This window comes from Chaetodon trifascialis, chromosome 8, assembly GCF_039877785.1.
Source record: "Chaetodon trifascialis isolate fChaTrf1 chromosome 8, fChaTrf1.hap1, whole genome shotgun sequence".
NCBI lineage: Eukaryota > Metazoa > Chordata > Actinopteri > Chaetodontiformes > Chaetodontidae > Chaetodon > Chaetodon trifascialis.
Window position 1 is genome coordinate 23,933,834 of NC_092063.1, and position 17,627 is coordinate 23,951,460.

Genomic DNA, 17,627 nt, shown 5'->3' on the forward strand with positions numbered 1-17,627 from the left:
CCAATAAAAATGGAAAAAGTGTCGAATAGAATAAAAAGGTGTCCGATAAAAATAAAACTCTGCAGGAGTCAGAAGTCCGAGGAGAAAAGTACTTTATTGCTGGCAATAAAGAGGAACACGTTCAGAAACACACAGAGTGCAATCCTGACGAACTCCGGGTTACAATGGTCAGTGCCCTGTCTTTTATACACTTCAACTTGGTGTTTACCACGCCCTGAGGGCATCTTTTGTTTTTTTGAGTTGCTTCTCATCTTACACTGTAAGGTCATCTCAGGGCAGCCGCTCTGACCTTAAAATCCCCTATCTTTCCCAGATTTGCATTGTTACATCAAAGGTGCATCCCAAGGAGGCAGTCCATTTATTTTCTCTCTATCCAAATTACATCATTATCTTTTGTTTAAGTAAAAAAGGTTTACAACTTTATTGCAGGCACAGAGTGTATAACAGAAAGCATAAAACAATACTTTGGTCATTAAGTGCACATAAGTGATTATGAGAACTTTCAATCCATCAGTGATTATAGCAAACACACAATTATAAAGAATCCATGCTTTAAGGTTACTTCAGGACAGCGAGGTTATGTTAGGTCACACAGAATAGCAGAGGTCATGTTAGGTCACACAGAGGAGCAGAGGTCATGTTAGGTCACACAGAGGAGCAGAGGTCATGTTAGGTCACACAGAAGAGCAGAGGTCATGTTAGGTCACACAGAGGAGCAGAGGTCATGTTAGGTCACACAGAGGAGCAGAGGTTATGTTAGGTCACACAGAATAGCAGAGGTCATGTTAGGTCACACAGAATAGCAGAGGTCATGTTAGGTCACACAGAATAGCAGAGGTCATGTTAGGTCACACAGAATAGCAGAGGTCATGTTAGGTCACACAGAGGAGCAGAGGTTATGTTAGGTCACACAGAGGAGCAGCTGCCCGAACACCTGTAGCTCCGGAGGGTGAGCGGGATGGGGTGAAAAGACACCTGTCTGCCAGGTGTTTGGGGTTGAGGTCATCTGGACTGACTCCATACATTTTGCCCCCTGTGGGGTACAGTACATCAGTTCTTGTGTACCATCTCTGGCATTCTGAGGTCTGTTATCACTAAATGTTGCCAGTGGAAGGAGACTGCAAATAAAGAGAGCTTGATATTTTCTTCCACTTGCCTGAAGCATGCAGGGTGGGGCTTATTTAGGCTGAGAAGGCTGCATGCAAATGGGTGACTAAGAGCTATATAAGTGAGAACAGACATTACAGATTATTTTCTTGTCATAGTGCTGAACCTGTGCTGCAACATTTACTCAGGCATTCGTGGCTTCACAGGGTAAGTGTATGTGTTACTGCCATGTAATGTATGCAGATTTAATACCAAACGAACTAAAATGAATGGGATGAACTAACAGTTATGACATTATGTCAAAGACGTGTGTGTTGTATTGCAGAGATACAGACCGAAAGTAGCATGCTGACCAGCTTGCTGCTGGCCTCCCGCTCATAATACCACTTTGTACCGTAAGAGGTGATGTCTGATAGTATAGCCTGCGTAGTTTCAGCTGGGAGATGTATGTTGGTTTGCTATGTTTCACAAGATTTTTTAATCAAATAAATCAACAAATAAACCCACAAAGTGTCACGACAGGAAAAATTCTTATACCCATTTTTATCAGTAACAGAAAAATCAAGCGGTACATCTTTTGAGTTCAGGTTTCTCTTTCACTGTTACTTGTTAATATTTATTTGTTCAAAACAAACCCTTCGTCCTCTCTGAAGAGTTAGATGTGGAAGTATTCCAGCTCTGGATGCTGCCTCTCCTGTCCCGCCCTGCCATGTTGTTGTCTCCATAGTCAGAGTCTTGATCGGAGCTGCTATAAATCTCCTCAGCACTGTTTTGTCAGTTATCAGTCTGGTGGTTTGGCTCTTGTCCCGCCATGCACACTGGACACATGACGATGATGCTGAGCGTATGTGTCCCACATGTAGCCGAACTGTCATAGTTTCAGAGACATACTCACTTTTCTTTCCTGGAACATTTTTGATATGACACAATGCAGACTAACATTGGAAACATGGTGGTGGAGCTGAAGCGCCATCTTGTGGCTGGCTTGTGTTACTACAACATGTTAGGCTCAGTGAAGGTGCTCTGAGCTCGCGTTTCACATGTGAGAGTATTAAAAACATCTTACAACATCTCAGTACAGTTGAACAGCACTGTAGCTTTCAAACAGTCCTCACACAGTGTGCTGAGGTTTTTGTCTGTGTAACTGGAAAACTTGATGTTATCGGGCTCTGTGAAAGTGCGTTTTTGAAGTACAGGGTTTATGTGGGTCTGAGTCAATTTTATCCCTTTAACTGAGTGCAGGTTTTTTTATGATTGACACAAGCAACTAACAAGCTGTTTATTTTCTACATACAGATACTAAGACATGATGCTGTGGTGTCGTAAATGTGGAATGCTTTTTTTTTCCAATATATTTTTATTGAACTTTTTTTGTGTGCAAAGGAACAATACAAAGTATAGCAATAATAATAGTGCAAAAATACAGGCATTTAAACCTGACAGATTCATCAAATAAACAGATAGATGAATAAATAATAATAACAATAATAATAATAATAATAAATGCTAAATAAAATAAATAATAATAATAATTAAATAAAAGGACAAGAGTTCAGGAAGTCTGATCCTTTTCCCATGCCAGGTCTAAAAGCCCTGACCTCATCCTACGAGGTGCAGTGGTACGCAGGTAATCGAGAAATGGATCCCAGGTCTGGTAAAATAAAAAGGGTTTACGCTTCAAATGGAATAATACTGGTCACAATTTGTTTCCACTGATTGAGAGTGGGAGCTTTATCAGTGATCCATAAGGTCAGGATACATTTCCGGGCACAGCGCAGCAAAATGTGCACAAGGTCTCTGCTGCAAAAATCAGCAGGTAATTCATCGTCTAGTCCCAACAGGCGAGTCCCTGCGCTCAGATGTAGATGATACTTGAAAATCACATTAAATGTGGAATGCTTTAACAAAAGCAGTGTTTGGGGTTGAGGTCATCTGGACTGACTCCGTACATTTTGCCCCCTGTGGAGTACAGTCTCGCGCTTTAGGTTTAGCACCCAGCAGTTGCAGATCCAAATCCCACAATTCACTCTGTCCATGTAGGCGAGTCTGCGTAAAGTTGTGGCTCCTCTTTGGGTTTCTTCTAATCAGTTCTTGTGTACCGTCTCTGGCATTCTGAGGTCTGTTATCACTAAATGTTGCCAGTGGAAGGAGACTGCAAATAAAGAGAGCTTGATATTTTCTTCCACTTGCCTGAAGCATGCAGGGTGGGGCTTATTTAGGCTGAGAGGGCTGCATGCACATGGGTGACTAAGAGCTATATAAGTGAGAACAGACATTACAGATTATTTTCTTGTCATAGTGCTGAACCTGTGCTGCAACATTTACTCAGGCATTCGTGGCTTCACAGGGTAAGTGTATGTGTTACTGCCATGTAATGTATGCAGATTTAATACCAAATGAACTAAAATGAATGGGATGAACTAACAGTTATGACATTATGTCAAAGACGTGTGTGTTGTATTGCAGAGATACAGACTGAAAGTAGCATGCTGACCAGCTTGCTGCTGGCCTCCCGCTCATAATACCACTTTGTACCGTAAGAGGTGATGTCTGATAGTATAGCCTGCGTAGTTTCAGCTGGGAGATGTATGTTGGTTTGCTGTTTCACAAGATTTTCTAGTCAAATAAATCAACAAATAAACCCACAAAGTGTCACAACAGGAAAAATTCTTATACCCATTTTTATCAGTAACAGAAAAATCAAGCGGTACATCTTTTGAGTTCAGGTTTCTCTTTCACTGTTACTTGTTAATATTTATTTGTTCAAAACAAACCCTTCGTCCTCTCTGAAGAGTTAGATGTGAAAGTATTCCAGCTCTGGATGCTGCCTCTCCTGTCCCGGCCTGCCATATTGTTGTCTCCATAGTCAGAGTCTTAATCGGAGCTGCTATAAATCTCCTCAGCACTGTTTTGCCTGTTATCAGTCTGGTAGTTTGGCTCTTGTCCCGCCATGCACACTAGAAAAAGCTGCTGAGCCAGGTTCCATTGCTCGCGATGTAATCATCAGCACTCCACCGGGGCTCAGAGCTCATGGGGAATTGGCTGAGTTTTGGTGACTCTAATCTGTGCTTACAGTCAGTTTGATGTGGGGTTCTTCTAGTTTCTTCATGTCTGGATTTCATTTATCTAAATGATTGAATATTTTGGGCTTGCACGGTGGAGCAGCAGGTAGTGCGCGTGCCTCACAGCAACAAGGTTGGCAATTCGATTCCCGGGCCGTGATGTTTGCATGTTCTTCCCGTGCATGCGTGGGTTCTCTCCGGGCACTCCGGCTTCCTCCCACAGACCAAAAACATGCTCTAAGTTAATTGGTGACTGTGAAATTGCCCCTAGGTGTGAGTGTGAGTGTGAATGGTTGTGTGTTTGTGCCCTGCGATCGACTGGCAACCGGTCCAGGGTGTATCCCGCCTCTCACCCGTTGACGGCTGGGATAGGCTCCAGCACCCCCTGCAACCCCGAAAGGGATACGCGGTATAGAAAATGGATGGATTGAATATTTTACTTCTCTTAGCTTGGAAGCCAACCCTAGATTTATTTCCAATTTAGGAATTTGGACTGAGATGCAGGTTAATGCGTTATTTAACAGAAAGTGTCAAAATCATCTGCGGCTTTTGCCAGTGATTGGATGCCATCATGATGAATCCCTCCTCCCTCTGTAGAATCTCACAATACTCAGTGTGCTACCACACCTCCCTCTGGCCACTTCAGACTTTATTTAGATCAGATGTTAGTTGCATGTCCAAAATGCTGACAACAGAGATGGAGAGTACAAAGTTAGAATAAGGAAACATGGGAAATGCTGGATTGTACCTTTAATGACCGCTACAAGTTACGTAGAAGGCTGATGGGGGTGACGGGTCAACAGCTGTTCTGCTAATTTCTTCTGTGAAACGTGCTTTGATTTTCTCCCAATTGTCTCCTGAAAGGTTGCTGTGTTTTACCCCTCAGGCTCATCGTGATGGCAACAAAAGCAGTTCTCCAGCAGCTGATCACAAATCCCGACAGACTAAGCACTTTAGCGGATGAGGCAAAAGAGTTGGCTTTTCAAGTTGGGGTTCTTATGCACACATGTGAGGGCCCCAGTTTGCCGGAGGTAGGGGCAACAACTATAACTTTGACATTTAAAGGACGGGTTTCTGTTGGATGAAGTTCATCCATAATGTGTCCTATTACTTCATGCTGAGTGATTTTTTTTTTTAAGCATTTAGAGAATTTGTGGTTAGATTACCCACCTCCAACAAAATGTCAAAGACCCATTGACTGAAACAGGGACTGTCCAGCTCCCATACGAAAGCATTTATCATGCAGCCTGGACGGTAGAACAGTATTAGAAACTCAACTGTAACTGACAAACCTGAAGCCTCGCACAGGTGTCAGGGTACTCTAGATGCTGAAAAATGGAATGCAGCTAACATTAAAACTGGGTCATCAATAGGGCTGGGCGATATGGCTGAAAACTGAATCACGATAGAACACGATATAAGTGTTCTATATCGGTCGATATCGATAATTATTAATATTTTTTATGACCTATTTAAAATAAGGACCAGGAGAAAAATACATTAAATTTAAACATTTATATTTTAAACTGAACCTTCCTCTTATTATAATCCCCTCAGTTATCAAGGCAGAAAGGAAAGGAAATGTCAACACAACCATGGAAAACACTCAAATAATAAATGTGAATAAAAGTGTAAAAACGTAAACAGAGAGAAACCTGAGAACTTTTTTTTCTGCAGGTTTAGCGCCAGGAAGTTCACAAGCTGATTCATCTTCTGGTGAATAAAATGTTTTTAAATATGTGCAGTGTTTTCTAAACATAGCAGAAACTGAGGAAGACTTGACATCTGTAACATACAAACAAACAAACAAACAAACAAACATGATAGACAGCACAGTATGATTGATTGAACTATAAAACCAGCCTAGACATATGAATAACTTTAGTCACTCTTCTTACTCTAAACATACATGAACTATTCAATTATATTTTTATTACAAGTGTGTTTAAAAAAAAAAAAAAGAAAACGCACGTGTAAGAGATGTTTATAACCTGGCTTCTCCTCAGTGCTCAGTGAAGCATGTCTTTAACTACATGATATGCCGCTGCCTCCGTTACATCTTTGTGCCTTTTAGATGATTTGTCATCAGGCACTGAAGCAGATACCTCTGCATGGCGGTCAGCTGCTTGTGCGGTGGTGCTGCGGTTGTAGATGTTGTTGGATGTTGGCGAATACGGCTGCGCTCCAAAGGGTGAGCGCGGCTAAGGTGGTTAAATAAGTTTGTGGTGTTACCGGTCTGAGTGGGGACGAAAGTCTTGCATAAGTTACAGACCACATTGGTCTGACTACGGTCCGACTTATAAAATCCAAAAAATTCCATACTGGCGAGTTGACTTTCCCTGTTCTATCGACGATTTCTTCGCTCGCTGCAGCGCTCACTTTCTATTTCTCATCTCACTCCTCGCTAAGCATCAAACACGTGACAACGAGATAGCGCAACCAACACATGATACTGTTACGTGATTGGCGTGTTAGTGTATCACTCCAGCTGATCAGTGATACTCCCTACGTTGCTCGGTTACCTGAGAGCGAGTGCTTTTGTTCATGCAACCAACCTTGCTTCTGTTTCTTCCGACGAAGAAAATTTATCGAATGTTTTATCAAACGCATTTTTTTATTGATCTTGATTACGTGTCTATCGCGAGATATATCGTTGTCATTTTATCGCCCAGCCCTAGTCATCAACAGACCTGATTGCTCGGTATGCAGCAGACTGTGCTCATTCCATCAAGCTTGGATTGTGCACTTTAAACATGGTGGGACCCAGCATTTTTTTTTTAAGTGTATCAGCTTGTACAAGTTCATATGCACAACGTTTTTGGGGTAGCAGATGAAAGAGTCATTTTTTTCAGCCTCTACAATATTGTAATATAACTACTTTTAAAGAAAAAAATGTTTAAAATTGTCCATCACTTTCGTGCAGACAAGCAAAGAGTCTGTCATCAATATTTTGACTTCATAACAACGGATTTTATGACGACATGTCAAAGGGTTCACATTCACACTTTTGTTTTTCAGGGTTTTTTTGGGGGGTGGGGTGGGGGGCTGGAGGAGAGAGACTTTCAGTCTATGGTGATTCAGCCTCTCTGCTCTCACCAGTCATTTGTAGGCTTTTTTTTAGCTTCATATACTGAATGTGTAAATATGCTTCTGATTCATGTCTACACATTGTGGGAGGTGGACTGCTGCCTTAAAAACATTTAATGAAGAGGTGTTGTTGTGGGATTTTAAGGTTTTAAGTTAAAGGGCTTACAGTTAAAGGCAACTATACTGGAAATATACTGAAAACATATGTAAGATGTTTAAATTAGATTCATGTATGAGTTGAGTGTGCCTAAGTGATCACAGCACGTATGTTTGTAAAGGCAAAGCTCAGGATAAATCCAGGCCTGATGAAGCATGCCTCAAAAATGTTGACTGTAGTTTTTCAAAAAGCTAGTAGTCACCCCCCCCAAGGTCGAAGCTATGTGCCATGGGTAGATTAGGAAGGCATGTCTGGCTGCAGTTGTCACCTGACAGATAAGAAATTGCTAACTTCTCAGGTTTGGTCAGAATGACTCATGACAATTCTAATGGTGCCACAGCTGGTTCAGACTGGATTTTAAAAGAATGGCTTGTGGTCTCTCTTTAGAGAGTTTTGGTAGTTTATGATGGTTTTTGTTAGCTTTTTGTGCAGGACCCAGGGGTCCACTCCACTGTTTGTTCACGCTGTTTTTGCTTTGAATAAACAGCCTCACATCAGACTTTGAAAACCTTGCAGCATATTTCTTGAAACCTTCATGAAGACACCAATAATCGATCCAGATGTATTTTTGAACTACATGCTGGACGCTGCTGCCTGACCATTTCTGGCCCAAAGGCAGGCAGTTTGTGACCACAACAGTGTCCTGTTTTGAATACATTTGGGAACCAAACACACCACAGACTATTGGCTTGCATTGTAATTCAGCACTCTTCATATGTGAAGACAAAATGTATTATTACCTCTGTAGAGGAGTTTATGTTTTCAGTTGGGATTCTTTGTTTGTCAGCAGGATTATGGAAAAGCTACTGACCCGATTTTCACGAAAGCAGATCTGAATCTTGGGGCGATACACAAATATTTTTTCACTTTCATTAACACTGTGAGATCAGGTATTTGGCCTTGATGAAAATAAATGCCATACAACTTTAAATCCAGTAGGTGGTAGCAAAGTTCAACAGTGATAAAACACAGCCACTTGTGTTATAGATGCCCCAAAAGCCCAAAACTATTCATACCCCTGGCAAATTTTGACTTAAAGTTACTTTTATTCTACCAGCAAGTTTTCTTGATTGGAAATGACACAGGCGTCTCCCAGAAGTTAATAAGATGATGTACAAGAGGTATCATTGTGGAAATAAATATTTCTCAGTTTTTATTTACATTTGAAGAAAAAGAGGCATATCCAAAATTATTCATCCTATAAGGCCATATCTAAATGTTTTCAGGTTCCAGTGGCTACGGTGCAAAATATTATTAAAAAATACTAGACGTTCAGCACTGTGGAGAATCTCAGAGGACGTGGTTGGAGGCCAAAAGTGACACCTGTGCTGTGGACATCCTGGTGAATCTGGGCTCTGCTGGTGGCAACATGTCAAGGCAGACACTGCTGGGTACCACGGACGCAGACCAAGGAGGACGCCACTTCTCCAGATAAGGCACACACAAGCCCGCTTGGCCTTTGCAAATGCTCATCTGGACAAAGAAGAAGACTTCTGGTTTGTTTTATGGTCAAATGAAACAAAAATTTAATTGTGTGGCCACAATGATGGTGTAAAAAAGGCGAAGCCTTCAACCCTATGAACATCATCCCCACTGTCAGTCATGGTGGTGCAAACCTAATGCTTTGGGGGTGTTTTCCAGCCAATGGCCCTGGGAACCTGATCACTGCAAGTGGCACCATTAAAAAGAGCAATACATCAAGATTCTCAACAATAACATCAGGCAGTCTGCAGCGAAACTTGGCCTTGGGCACCAGTGGACATTTCAGCCAGACAACGACCCAAAAGACACAGCAAAAGTGGTGAAGAAATGGTTAGCGGACAAAAACATTAATGTCTTGCAGTGGCCCAGTCAGAGTCCTGACTTGAATCCAATTGAGAATCTGTGGAGGGAGTTAAAGATCAGGGTGATGGCAAGGAGAGCCTCCAACCTGAAAGAGTTAGAACTCATCGCTAAAGATGAATGGGCAAAAATACCAGTGGAGACATGCAAAAAGCTGGTCAGCAATTATAGGATGTGTTTGATTGCTGTAATAGCCAATAAAGGCTTTTCTATTGATTATTGAGAAGGTATGAATGAAGCTGAGAAATATTTATTTCCTGCCCATTTCCTCCCTATTTGATGCCTCTTTTACATCGTCTTATTAACTTCTGGGAGACGCCTGTGACATTTCCAATCAAGAAAAAACTTGCTGGTTGAATAAAAGTAACTTTTAGTCAAAATTTGCCAGGCGTATGAATAATTTTGGGCTTGACTGTGTATGACAACTCCATATCCCAGTCCACATTCACTGGAACCAGTAATCCTCTGCACATGTGGCTGCTCAAACTTCACACAGAAAGCACTGGTTGCAGAGTGCTGGAGGACAGTGGTTTCAAGGGAGAATTGCAAAAATTATAACACTTGATCTCAAATTAAGATGGGGCTATGAAAACCTACATATACATATATCATGCAACTAATGTTACTTTTACTCTTAGTTTTGGAAATATATCCAGACACATAGTGGTTGCACTTGCACATTTGCATAGCATAGAAGAGTGGACTATTAGCCTTGGTATTCGACTTGAAAGGGGAGCTGACACACAAAAAATGTCCCATTGTGTACATTTCGTGTACTAATGCCGTTTCTGTCGTGTTTTCAGGTCGTGACCCATGCCCCGTTCACACTCTTCCCCTCCTCTGTGCCCAAAGCTGCCTTCTTCCAGGCTCGGGCATTACAAACTCACTTCAACACACTAGTGGACAAGATTAGCCAGGACCCAGAGTTTTTGGAAGAGGCTCTTGAAGGGTACGAGGGCAATGTTGGGAACATGTTGGTGATTTGAAAATGTAGTTGCTGGTTGAGGTATTTTCTATAAAATCATGTGCAGATTCTGGCCTTTGAACCCCACAACAAACAAATATAAACCCAAATAAAATGATTTCTGGATGATGCAGTACAAAATTTCATACATAAGTCACACCAGTCATGATTGGCGACAAATACTTTTAACTTGAAATTTAAAAAATAACCTTTTACTGAGTACAGTGCAGTACAGTGATTCATCACTGATGTGCAACGCTTGATGATTTGTCTCCTTCCACATCACAGTACCATCCAGGCGGATGATTTTACAGCTAAATTGTTTGGCATATACAAGCAAGTGCAGCTGGAAGGTCAGACGCAGGTAAGAACAAAGTAGGTATCCTGATTCGAAACCCAACCTCCCCATAGTTCCTAGTGAGTAAACGTATTTTCCTGGTGTTTCCCAGCACTGTTGAAGTGAAAGAAGCCAGAGATGCAGATGAGCAGATGAACTCTCAGGTGAAACTGGCAAACTGGCTGCATCTGTGTAACCTTTGAGAAAATTCAATTTGGTCAATTCTTTTTACTTCAGCTCAATTAAGAACTGTGCCACATCATCACAAATTGTGGGGGATTTGTAGAAAACCAATATATGTGATATTTTAATTATACACTCAAACATTATACAGCTAAACAGTTGACTGATATTTAGGAATGAGCTATAATACATAAAACATAAGTACTGTATTAATTAGATATCTAAGTTTTCAGGTTAGCCTAGTTATTCATATATATCACTGCAAGACTGTCAGACTAGTTCAAATCAAACCAAACTAAAGTCAAACACTCCCCAGTGATCAGGATGAGATGGTAGCGGTCTTCAGTGGCTGATTTTCTGAGTGAAGTTTGAGTTGGTGCATCTTCTTTCCAGTCCACTGTGGTGTGTTTGAGCCGGTCGGACTACATGCTGGACCAAAGTGAGGATGGGACGTCTTCTCTGAAGCAAATAGAGATCAACATTTTTGCTGCTGCTGGTTTCTGTGTGTCTGACTGTCTTCCTGTGGTGCACAGGTATCTGAGAACACACACAAATGTTTTCATTCATCAGCAGCTCGGTTGGGGGAATGGAACAGTATGTTGATCAGGTTAAGTGCATGTTTGCTGTTGAGATCGCTTTAAATTCCCAAACGGTGAGAGCGTCCATCATTCTAAATCAGCTCAACGCGCTCATGCCTCGCTCTCCTCTCTGTGATTTCCATTTGTACAAAAAACATGGTTCTCTCTGATTTGTCAGGTACGTGCTGAAGTCAGTTGGTCTTTTGGAGGAGAGCGAGCGTCTTCACGACTCCAACAGCACTCCTCAAATGAGCGCCGCTCTTGCCAAAGCCTGGGAGCTCTATGGCCAGCAGATGTGAGTGTGCTGTTGGTGGAGGTCAACATACTGCACATGATACCAGTGTATCAACAACATGTTTAGAAGGAAAGAAGAACTCATAGACATAATCCCTTACTGTGGAAAGTTTAATAAAGTACAATCAGGATTTTTTTAATTATTTATATATATTTTTCTTTCTTTCTTTCTTTCTTTCTTTCTTTCTTTCTTTCTTTCTTTCTTTCTTTCTTTCTTTCTTTCTTTCTTTCCTTTTTTTTTTTTTTACAATATTGCTTTGTTTTGGTGCAATGAAATAATCTTTATGACTGACTGAATTATAGCACATCAGTAATGACCTTCATTCTCCTTCTGAAGGGCAGTGATCATGTTTGTGGTTGAGGATCTTCAGATTAGCAAACTGGGTCGGCATCAGTTGGAGAAAGAGCTGTGGAACAGGTAAACATTTAGCAGATGCATGCTGACATGATGAAAACACAGAGCAAGACTTTCCCCAGTTTGTTAAGCAGAAAATACCTTTTCTCTTTTCTGTTCAGGAATATTCCTTTCATCTGCAGAAGGTTTGAGGAGGTGTCCAAAGGAGCATCTCTGGATGGTGACAAAAAACTGTTTATGTCAGTGTGCATTTCTTTTTTTCTAACTGTAAAGCATGTGTAGTTGACTTGTAAATGGTAGAGTGACTTATTCTTTAAGTTGTGACTTATTATGAACAATTTTACTAACAAGAGTGGCTGCTCACATGTGTCGATTATCACAGCAGTTATCTTGTTTTCCTGTTAGTGCGACCTTACCATAACATGTCAGTTCTGGCCTGTCTTAAAGCATGTTAACTGTCGCTCTGCAGAGATGGGCTGGAGGTAGCTGTAGTGTACTACCGCTATGGCTACATGCCAGACCACTATACAGAACAGGTAAGACGTCAATATTCCTAACATTTGTGTTACTTTGAAGCTGCATTAACTTATTTTTTTGGCAACTTGGGGGCAGTTGTAAATGTTGAGGCAGTTGTTTGGTTTTTCAGCAGCCACTGCGTTCACCAGCTGGACACTGACTTTTACTGTTTGCCACTGGCTGAGTAGTGTTGAGTGGGTTTTATCAGGGCGTTTTTCTCTGAAAACGACCCTGATGAGGGCAGCCAGAGTGAACTGAAGCAGTGAGAAGTGAGGAATATCTCCAGTTGTAAATAATTTCTAACAATGAGTTCATGAATGGTGCAGACTTGGGACGCTCGTCTTCTGATGGAGCGCTCACTGGCCGTGAAATGTCCAGATATTGGTACTCACCTGGCTGGAACCAAGAAGGTCCAGCAGGTACTCGCCAGACCTGGAGTCCTGGAGAAGTTCTTCCCCGAACAGCCCCAAGTAGTGGAGCAGATCAGAGCAACATTCGCTGGCCTCTACACCCTAGACATGGTGAGAAAGTAACACATTACATAGCTGTTTCATAGGACGTGAAGTTACATTAGCGGTGCCATGTGGAAGATTCTTTTGTGTTTGTCACCAAAACACAGAGAAACGCTGATGTTGGTCCAGTCTCTGCATATACTGAAAGTCAGTAGCAACTGTATTTTTTCAGTGAAAGGTAAATCAGAGGTGTATTTTTCAGGGTCAGGAAGGCGACCAAGCAGTGGCCATGGCTTTGGCCAACCCAGACAAGTTTGTCCTAAAGCCTCAGAGAGAAGGAGGAGGTAAGAGGACGTCAGCATGCCCTCTGAAAAGGGTAGCATACAACATGTATGGCTATTTCTTCACAAGTCACTGAACATAACATTGTGTCAACTGTCATTGCCAAAATTAAGACTACATATGATCTCACGTGTCACCTCAGGAAACAATTATTTTGGACAGGACATTGTCCAAGTACTACAGGAGGTTCAAAGTGATAAAAGGAGAGCTGCTTATATTCTGATGGACAGGATCAGACCCAGAACAGAACAGAACATCCAGCTGAGGAAGGGACTTCCGCTCACCCTCACCTCTGTTTGTTATGAATTAGGAGTCTATGGAGCCTATGTGAGGTAAGTATGCACAGACGCATAGAGCATGCACGTGTGGCATAGATGAAAAGATGAATCATACAGACGTAGACATCTTGATAATCAAGATGCACCTGTCTCTCCATACAGACATGGCCGACACATGATCCTCAATGAGGTTGCTGGTAACCTTTTGAAGACAAAGAGCAACGAACACAAAGATGCTGGGATAGTTAGCGGAGTTTCTGTGTTTGACACTCCACTCCTCATCTGAACGTTCCTGCCCTGAGAGTTTAAGGCACTGCGGCTTCAGAAAACACATATAACTAGACAAAACACAAGATCGTGAAAAAAATGTCTTCACCTATTTGACAACATGAGCCACAGTGTTTAGAGAAAAAACAACACCGCAAACTGACTCAACCGGTTACACATTTTATGTGTTTTGTGTTTCTGTATCTGGCTGTGTTGTTTGTATTTGGTTGAGTTTTGCGTGAAGGAAAATGAATGTTATCAGTTTTACAACGTGAAGAGAGAGACAGTGGTGGGACAAAGGTAACATGCTGATTTTCTGGATCTAGATTCAGTTCTTCTGTAGTTTTAAGATTTTTTTTAATTAAACTGCAGCAGCCTGTAGTTTCACAGACTCAACATGGGGTGGCAGTCAAACCAAAGGCATTGTCCACATAAAGTAAACAGACAGGGAGGTTTGTGGAGTTCATACATGACATGCACAGCAGCAGGGTTCACAGGGCCCTGTACATCCTGTTTTTCTGCATGTTAGCAGTATGTGCACGTATAATGTGATTTAATGGTGCAAGAAGGAGACATAAAGCCATATTTCCCCATAATGTCTCACAAAATTACACATTTTCAACCTGCTTTGACCTCAATTATTCTGAAGACTTTGCCCATATCAGGTAAAAGTTTGACTTAAAGAGGGAGGTGTCTGCGTTGGTGTGAGAAGCACTCAGATCCATAATGTTTAACGAGAGTACCAGTGCAGCTGTGCAACAATGCTTTTCAGCAAAATGTACTGAAAGTATCAAAAGTTGTTCTCATTCTGCAGTAAAATAAAATATATTATATGACATTAGCACATTTTTGGGAGTGAAGCAATAGGGTGTAAGAAGTATTTTACCATTATAGCATTAAACTGCATTACAGTTTGGTTGTTTATTCCAATAGTGCAGGGGCCAGGCCCGTCCAAAGGGTCACAACATAAATCTTTCAAGCTGTGAGGTGATTAGTGGTGGAAAAAGCAAAGTTCTGCTACACAAATGTATTTTTCGGACCTAGGTAATCTTTGTCTTTTGGTAAAATATTAGCTCATTTGTTCTCTTTGGACCTCAAACTGTTATTTAAATGAGACGTTTAAAGAGGAGATCACACTTTATATGAACTGCTAACAACTCACAGACATCTGAAATGTGACAAGAAGCCCCAGGTAAACACTGCTCTCTATTGTAAGGGGTTCACAAGGCTAAAAAGGTTGGGGATCACTGGCATAATCTAACCAATGTATTAACTTTAACTTTATCATGTTGATTAATTTAAAATATTGATCTGAAAGCTAATTAGCTGTCAGATAAATTTAGGGTGGTAAAAGGTGCAATATTTCCAGCTGATATGTAGTGGAATTGAAGTATAAAGTAAAATAAAATGGAAACACGCAAGTAATTATATGTATTTGTACTTATGAGTATAGCACATGAGTGAATGTACTTGGTTACCTTCCATCACTGGCTGTCTGGACTGCGGTAATGTCTAAACCTTGTAATAAAATTCATTATTTATCCAACAACAACCTAACCTGAAGTCGAGGCCTATGATTTGCTGTCTTTCTACCACGAATAAGAAAAGATGCATCTACTGAGGTATGATGAAGATGTGGAATGTTGTGTTTTTGCCTACTTGTCAGTGATCCTGATATTAAGATGCACATGCACTTGCATTATACCATGGCCTCTGACCATTCTAGATTCTGATCGGCTGTCAGGTGTGAATTAACTGTTAGTATCTAGACAGACAACTCTCAGGTCTGTGTTTCGTCCCCTGTTTCTCTTTGAATTTGACGTTCTTCCTTCGGTGCTCATGAACAGCATTCCACTCTGTATGAGCTTCATGTTCACCTTAGATTAAATGTAATGTTGAATTCCTCCGTTGATGTTTGAGCTGATGTTTGGTTCTTTACTGAAAGGCTGTTTTGTGTTAAATAGACACTACAATAAAACCTGTTTCCTTCGCTTCTGCTGAAGTCGCAGGACGTTTGCCATGGTTACCTACAGTATAATATGGGCATATTAATTTAGAATGGCAAACAAACACCTGTGTCATGGATACCTGGTGACATTGTGTGGTTTCTAAAAATCAACCCATACCTTTCAGCCAATAAGAATGTTCAGGTTGCCATGGTTTGGATAAGGATAGTGTCTTAAGGCCCATTTATACCCTCCGGATCCGGACGAAATCCGTCCGTCCGTCCCACACGTTGCCTCCGTAGGGGGCCTTCATACCTCCGTCCGTTTTCAGCGTTTTGTCAGTGTGTCCTCTAGGGGGCAATATCGAGTCATAAATTACAGAGCCGTTGTCATGGCAGCCGATGCTTCTGTCAGCATATACCGGCATCAGTAATGGCGTCAGTAGAGGAGGTTATTATAATGACAGTACTGAGAAATAGGAAAAAAAGATTAGACAAATCTTTTTTTTGACGTAGAGCCGGTTCTCTTCTTCGTCGGTTTTTAGTTTGACTCATTTTGCTCATTTTGACTCTACACTGCTCCCACGACTTCCACGAAAGCGTCCGTATCCGTTATTTACGGAGGGTATAAATGGGCCTTTACTTTGAGTCAGCTGGTTCATCCATTGCAATGATGCAACTTACACCTTGTCAGGCATTATCCATAGACTGTATAAAACATGGACCTGTGAAGCTCAGTGACAGTGACTCTGGCTGTCACTGTCTTGGCAGTGCTTCACTCCACCAACCACCTGGCTAATCCAAATTTGGGCAAGGATGTGGAGCGTGGGTGGAGCTGAGGCGGGAGCCTGGTTGTTGAAACCTTGCGGTTAGCTGTCACTCAAAGTGTCCACGCCCAAAATAATACATAACGAATGATTAAGACTTAATTATTGTGAGAGTGAGTTCACCCCTGTATAGCTGCCATGAAGGGGGATATTGGCTATAGAGCCCAAAACTGGGCTATGTACCAGGCTTTAAACATGTTTACTTCTGCGGTACAGTTGGGCATTCTGATATGGGGGATTGACTCACCTTTGAAGCCAGCCTCAAGTGCTCATTTGAGGAACTGCAGTCGTTGGCATATGGCTTCGTTGGCTTCATTTTTCAGCTCTAGAGGTTGCCACTTGGTTATTATCCCTTATGTAACAGCCGACAGAGTACATTCAACCTCAGGCATTATCACTGACTTCAAATAAAGTGTTGCTGTTATTTCGTCCATTTCCTGTTTTTGTTTCCTCATCATGATTATAAATCTTCGGTGCTGACTTGTAAGTGGGACACATTCCAGTAAGTGGCCCAGGTCATGAAACAAAGAAGAAGGTCATTGTCAGTGAGGGCTGTCAGCACCGGAGAATCTCCCACAGGAAACACTCCAGCATTCACTGTTTTACTGCCAGAGCAGCTAAAGAAATATACCTCTGTGTTTGGCTCCCTGAAGCTGTCGTCCCATGGAGAGGGCGAATGCAAGGTTATGGATGTGAATTTTGGCCATTTCACCGTCATCATGTTTTACTTTCAACCAATGTGCCTCTTCCCTGTTATTGTTTACAATATAATTGCACAGATATATCATCAGTCAGTCTGGTGATTTAATGAATTGCACTCCTCCTGATTTACATTTTATTAGACTTGTATAGTCAGGTTAGGGTGACAGTTCAGCAGAAGTTCTGTGAACCCAGCAAATCCCTGTTATATCTTCACTAGAAATCCCAATACACAGCTCTAACTGCTCACAATCCAGCTCCAGACCAAACATTGTAAGTGCAGTGTAATAAGCCAGTTACACAAGCCTTGGCCCACTTAGGCGGCGACCTCTCTC

General features: G+C 41.6%; 1 protein-coding gene across 1 annotated transcript; it reads left to right on the plus strand.

Annotated features, from left to right (window-relative positions):
- Nucleotides 1-939: 939 nt before the first annotated feature.
- On the plus strand, nt 940-13,942 carry LOC139335617 (glutathione synthetase-like). The gene is made up of 14 exons (XM_070969318.1): nt 940-1,001; nt 3,035-3,455; nt 5,056-5,200; nt 10,059-10,204; nt 10,508-10,583; nt 11,133-11,272; nt 11,496-11,612; nt 11,949-12,029; nt 12,128-12,205; nt 12,436-12,502; nt 12,809-13,003; nt 13,197-13,278; nt 13,419-13,608; nt 13,717-13,942. Exons 3-14 carry the CDS (start codon nt 5,066-5,068, stop codon nt 13,838-13,840), a joined length of 1,431 nt encoding a protein of 476 aa, XP_070825419.1. The 5' UTR covers nt 940-1,001; nt 3,035-3,455; nt 5,056-5,065; the 3' UTR covers nt 13,841-13,942.
- Nucleotides 13,943-17,627: the final 3,685 nt, after the last annotated feature.

What these genes read in the sequence shown, in the direction of transcription:
- LOC139335617 (XM_070969318.1), top strand. Translation starts at nt 5,066, where the DNA reads ATGGCAACAAAAGCAGTTCTCCAGCAGCTGATCACAAATCCCGACAGA. An exon ending in AGGGCCCCAGTTTGCCGGAG is followed by an intron (nt 5,201 to 10,058) that starts GTAGGGGCAACA and finishes TCGTGTTTTCAG; the next exon opens with GTCGTGACCCATGCCCCGTT. An exon ending in CAGACCACTATACAGAACAG is followed by an intron (nt 12,503 to 12,808) that starts GTAAGACGTCAA and finishes TGAATGGTGCAG; the next exon opens with ACTTGGGACGCTCGTCTTCT.